Here is a 5,456-nt window from a genome sequence, read left to right as displayed (position 1 = left end):
TCCGCAGAACTGAACGCGGGTTCTGATGAGAACAGTGTAAGCGTTCAAGCAAACCACTTCTGAAGATGCAAGCCACTCGTGCTTGCGAAACCTCAGGAAGAAATTCCACCGAACGACGGCCTAAAATCCCGAAAAACCCATTAGTTTCAAGAACTGGCCTCGAAAGTCTATCTCTGTTGTGTGTCCATGTTCAAGCAATTGATCGTTGCCACGAAGCTCATGAATTTATTGGCAGCAATTTCCCGTTTTATCATGCTAAAATTCAGTTGTAACCCACCCGATTTTTCTATTACACCGCGCATAAAAAATTTGGCGGTTGGAGACATCAATGCAAGGATCTATAAATAAGCAGACCTTGTTCTGGGACACTAGCTGGAACACATCCAAGCTCGCATATCTGATTAATGAAACTGTTGTCCCATAGTCTTTATAGATAAGGCACTGTTGAAAGCGTCCAAACCAAACTTTCTTATGGAACCACTTACCTGTCTCGAAACATGTATATCTCCATTCTGATAGTCTCCACCTCGTCTTCTTGGGTCGGCATCGTATACCTCAAAGTAGTTGTTGTCGATTGGAGTCAAAGGATTTGTGTAGACTGGAGTGAGGGCGGAGCCTGCTGGACTGTAGTCTTGAAGAAGCAAAACAACAGTTCAAAAAGAGCGACTATATTGCATTAGGGATTACCTAAAGGGCTGAGGGGCGCGCCCCTTGGCGACAGATTGGGGGAAACCGAGAGGGGGCTGTAGTGGGAGCTGTTTCTCGAAGATCCAGTGCTGGCATTGTGACGTGGGGCTGTTTCTCTAAAAACCCAGGTTTTCCATTAAAAACGCTATCGACACTTGTTCACTTCGACTCAGAAAATACCGATAAAAGAAACTTGCACATAAAATATGCGCCAGCGGCGCATAGTGGCTATAAAACTTTATCCACGTACATTGCAATTTTCCAAAAAATCCCGGATAGAAACAATCGGTTATTTATAATTTCCACCTCCACACAAGGAAGACTTACAAATATCGACTGTAAGTAGGCATGGCGCAAACAGGGTGGCACGACACAACCGCGTTGCCCCGGAGCTCCGACTCAAAACCCAACCGGAAGAACCAACTGGAAGAATGGCACGTTTGAAATGAAACAAAATAGCGGGACTGAAGTCCGTAGGAGAGGCCCGATTCCCGATTACGCGCTCAATATTTCAAGAAATCCGAAATAACATCGTTTTTAATCTGGCGGAATTCCAAACCGACGTTTTATTGGTAGGCTGCTTAAGCACGATCCAACGAGATTCTCGACCAATTTGTTGCGGACTTTGATTAATGCTTACCAACTATTTGGGTAGTCGGAAGTAAGTTGATACATACCTTTGCACCACCACCCGTATGTTGTTGCCGGCAGTTCGGAAGAGATTTTGGGCATCTTCGTGTCTGATGTCTCTCGAATCGTAGTTTCCAACTTTGCTGATTATGTCGCCTCGCTGAAGGACTCCTTGGGCTGGCGATCCAAACGCTACCTGAAATGAGCGCCGTTTTTCATACTTTATACCAGAATTGTTCCATCAAACCCTTAATTTTATAACTTTTTTTGAAAAACGCTCATTTTAACAAACATTTGGTCTTTGCGCGGTGAAACTGGAAATAACTGCTTGTGTTCAGTCCAAACTGAGTGCTTTTCATCTGAACTTTCAACTATTGATAAATCAAGGAAACTTTTGCATCAGATTGTAAAAAGTTGCGCTGTTGGTTTTTTTGGCATCGTTCCTGGCCAGCATAGCATGAGCTGTTTACTTTCGTAAATAATTAAGTCGTTAGTCTCAAGCATTTGTCTGATTTTTCGCAAATTATTCCATTGTTTTGGCGTAGATTTTGCCGATACTGATAGCGTTCCATCAATTTATTGCGCAAATAGCGCGATTGCGATTATTCCTGGATTGCTGCCAAGTTTTTTTTATTATTTGAGCCTGATGGGGAAAACATGTTATCAGCAAAAATTGTCTGGAGTTTACAGTTGGCAAGTCGTTTTTGTGCCGCGCTGGGGCAACAAGAATGAATGTTTTGAAGATTTTCAACGTCTGCCGAAGCTCAAGAAACTGTAGTTTAATAAAATGACAAAAAAGTTAACATTTGCCGCAGCAACTTGAAAAAATGTTATTAAAAAGCAAACCATAGCTGTTTGAAGCCTGAACCACAGCATTGAACTTAGTTGAGAGTAGGAACCCTATTTTGAGGCAAAAATGGAACAAAACATCGGTATGTCCTGAAGAACCTTAACCTTTTCCGATTCGGGACTGAACGCAATTTTTTGTGTTGGTATTTTACTCACTCTGGTAACGATTAAGGGTGTTTTAACATCCGATCCACCGACCAAACTGAATCCCCAGGAGTGATTCGGTGAGCTTCGCCGCAAATCGACTAGAAACTCATGAAACTTTCCCATCAGTAAATTTTGGACGGGTTTCACGAAAGTCACTTTTTCAACTGAATATTAAATTGTTTACCAAGTAAACACCGTATTATGGTTTGCGGAAAATTTAAAAATAACCATCAGTCCCGACCGAGACGACCTTGCGCACTTTATGAGTCCGCTCAGAAGAACTTTCTTGCGATGGATCGTGTTACTGGCTAATCGATCAGAGTTACTGCACTTGGGCGGAAAATTGATTTGGCTTCGATTGTTGGACCCGAAATGCACCTCCCCTCCTGAACATATTGGTGCATAAATAGCATTCACATTAGCTACGTGTTCGATGCACTCGCCCGTTGTTTCTAATAGACATTCATTCCTTCAAACTGTGCGACTTTACGAGTATCATGGCACATACAGGGTGTTGTCTAAAGCAACTTGTGGTTGTGCCGATCTGAACAAATTCAAGTTTTCTCTTGCATGTGCGCCATGCAAAACAGTAGTAAAAAATTCATTTGGACCTCCTGATTTTTTAGCATGGTTGGATTGGCCTTCAATTGCGAGTTTGAGACACTAGTTTTGTTAACCTCCAACCCTCTTATAGTTTTTGTAGTACCGCTTTTATAGCATATGGGTGCATGAAGCCTACAAACAATGATAAAAAGGAGTGAAAAAATCAGTTTTTTTTAAATTGCACCTACAAACTTTTTTGGTCCTGTTTGAAATTTTTTGTTACAACGCACGGTCTACGCAAATCACCCTGTATATTCTCGCAAGACCTTTTGCAAATGGTGCTTCATGTTCATACCACTTTCTGTCTGAGTCTGAGCAGGTTTCGCACTGGTCTTACATTCTTATCTAGAATCGATATTTTCCAAAAACTGGAGTCGGGAAAATTGATCAGAACACCCTGTATATTAATTGTGGTTTGGACGCTCTGAGAACGTTTTACATCAGGCACAATTTTATACCAGATTGTCTTCCTTTACGCATTCTTCACCAAGCTTATTCCGTTTTTGTTGCCAATCAGTCCCTTCTTCTTCAACAAATAGGCAGGAGTTCCGAATACGTTTTTAAGGCACAAGTGGGTCAACATTTGATATACTGAATGTACGAAAATAATTCTAAAATTTAGCTCAAGGCGTTCTTATCCAAATTAATAGCAAGCAGGCGCAATTCCACACACTCTTCCACCAGCCTGTTCGTATATTTATTGGAAGCGCCAGCTGGCGAAATGCAAATAATCTTTGATATTTTATGTGCCGAAAAAGTTGAGAATCATCTGAGCTCTTAGGCTGATTGCTCGCCCAGATATTTCAAAATTGAGCAATCAGCGGCAAGAAATCGCGTGAGCTGAAAGCATCATCAAGCAATAAGGAATTTCCACTCTGTGAAGGCAGCAGCAAAACAGCTTTGGACCAGGAACAGCGCACAACTTACTTTTTTCTTTTGCTGTCCTTCCCTGTAATGCCAAAACGAGGGTCTGTGGTAAGGCATCCTGACGAGAACTCCGCTTTATCCGGTATTTGAGAGAACTAAGGAAGCTCTCTAGAAATGATGTGGGAAATCCTGGCGGGGGCGGCATTGCAGTGCCGCCCTCCCACGGATCCCGGCCGGCATATTTTTAGCTTTATCGAAAGTAAGTCGAGTCGGCACCCAACTGTTTCCATTCATTTCATAGCTCCGACATAAAACGGAATTTTCAAGCACAAAATGCTTTTGCGCACATTTTACGAAGAAGTATGGGGTGATTCAACATTGGTTGGGTGAACTGCTGTTGATCTAAGAGCAATTATCAGCACACGGACGCGAGGATTGCATCGAACTCATCGGAAAACATGCTAGAAGTTTCAGATCCGAATTTATAGACATTTTCGGCAGATTTCTGATCCAAACACTTTATAAATGCATATTTCTGAACTTCTTACGTTGAAAGGAATGAAGGGAAGGAAGCTCAAAAAACACACAAGGGTGGGCGTAAAAAAATTTCAAAATGTTCAATTTTACGATATTTTCAGCATCGGAAGCGAAGAATGCATCGAACTGATTAAAAAACGTGCTAGAAGGTTCAGATGGGCCACTCTTACCTTGGTCACCGTGTAGAATGTTCTTGTTTTCCAATACAGCGGGTCTCAATTTGAAAACTTCCCACTCTTAATATCCTGCCAACGATTTAAGTCGCAAAAATCGTCAACATTTTCTTTACATTCGTAATTTTTCTGGTTTAAATTCACATTTTCGGGTCCTTCAATCCTTCGAGAGGCAATTCCAACAAACAAGACACTTTTTCCAAAGCGAACGTGTAAAAACCGGCTGATTTAAAACTTCAATTGCAATAAATACGGCTTTACTGACAACTGATTTCAAAGTTGATCTGTTTGTATTCACTCGTTGCCATGGTGCAGTCGACAAGCGATTGGTCGATCAGGTTTACCTACGTGTTTCCGGAAAAGCACGTCACCAGGGTCGGTTTCTAGGCTACGAAGGTTGTTGATTTCTTCGAAAGTGGAAAAGGACTGATTTTATGAGGAAAGTATTTTTTGTGGACAAAATGAATTATTGACGACTGGGTGTGACTGAAATTTAGATTTTTGGCCTACATTTTTCCAAGGGGGGGGTTCGATTTAAAAAAAAATGAAAATTTTTTCAAAAAGTCTTAAATTTTACATAATTTGCTCACGGACGGGAGGAATACACCGAACTCATTAAAAAGCATGGTAGAAATTTCAGATCTGAAATAATAGACATTTTCGGCAGATTTTTAACGTTTTTTGAGGGCCACGATCTTTAGCCCACGATTTATTCCTTATTATTGACCCAAACACTTTATAAATGCAGATTTCTGTCGAAAGGAATCGATTGAGCTCAAAAAACACAGAAGTGAAATTTTAATTTTTGCTCTAAATTTTTCGATTTTTTGAAAAAATTAAAATTTCCTCAAAACGTCTCAAATTTTACGTCATTTTCAGCTCATGGGCGCGAGCAATGCATCGAACTCATTGAAGAACATGGTAGAAGTTTCAGATCCGAAATAATAGACATTTTTTGAGGGA

At 41.0% G+C, this 5,456-nt stretch overlaps 1 protein-coding gene across 5 annotated transcripts in view; it reads right to left on the bottom strand.

Annotated features, from left to right (window-relative positions):
- Positions 1-4,068, bottom strand: part of LOC109537366 (PDZ and LIM domain protein 3) — a 9,884-nt gene extending 5,816 nt beyond the window's left edge. For 2 of the 5 annotated variants that reach the window (XM_019904041.2, XM_019904042.2), the window contains exons 1-4: positions 2,323-2,671; positions 1,365-1,513; positions 688-803; positions 486-631 (exon numbers count right to left, since the gene is read on the bottom strand). In XM_019904041.2, coding sequence (XP_019759600.1) covers positions 486-631; positions 688-803; positions 1,365-1,513; positions 2,323-2,436 — 525 coding nt within the window. In that variant the 5' untranslated portion in view covers positions 2,437-2,671. Of the gene's footprint in view, positions 1-485; positions 632-687; positions 804-1,014; positions 1,194-1,364; positions 1,514-2,322; positions 2,673-3,843 lie in introns of those variants that run through there. The other 3 variants (XM_019904043.2, XM_019904044.2, XM_019904045.2) reach the window with 3 other exon arrangements.
- Positions 4,069-5,456: the final 1,388 nt, after the last annotated feature.

This window comes from Dendroctonus ponderosae, unplaced genomic scaffold (assembly GCF_020466585.1).
Source record: "Dendroctonus ponderosae isolate FM_Combo_2020 unplaced genomic scaffold, Dpon_F_20191213v2 Dpon_F_20191213_3, whole genome shotgun sequence".
NCBI lineage: Eukaryota > Metazoa > Arthropoda > Insecta > Coleoptera > Curculionidae > Dendroctonus > Dendroctonus ponderosae.
This window is presented reverse-complemented; position numbering and strand designations above follow the sequence as displayed.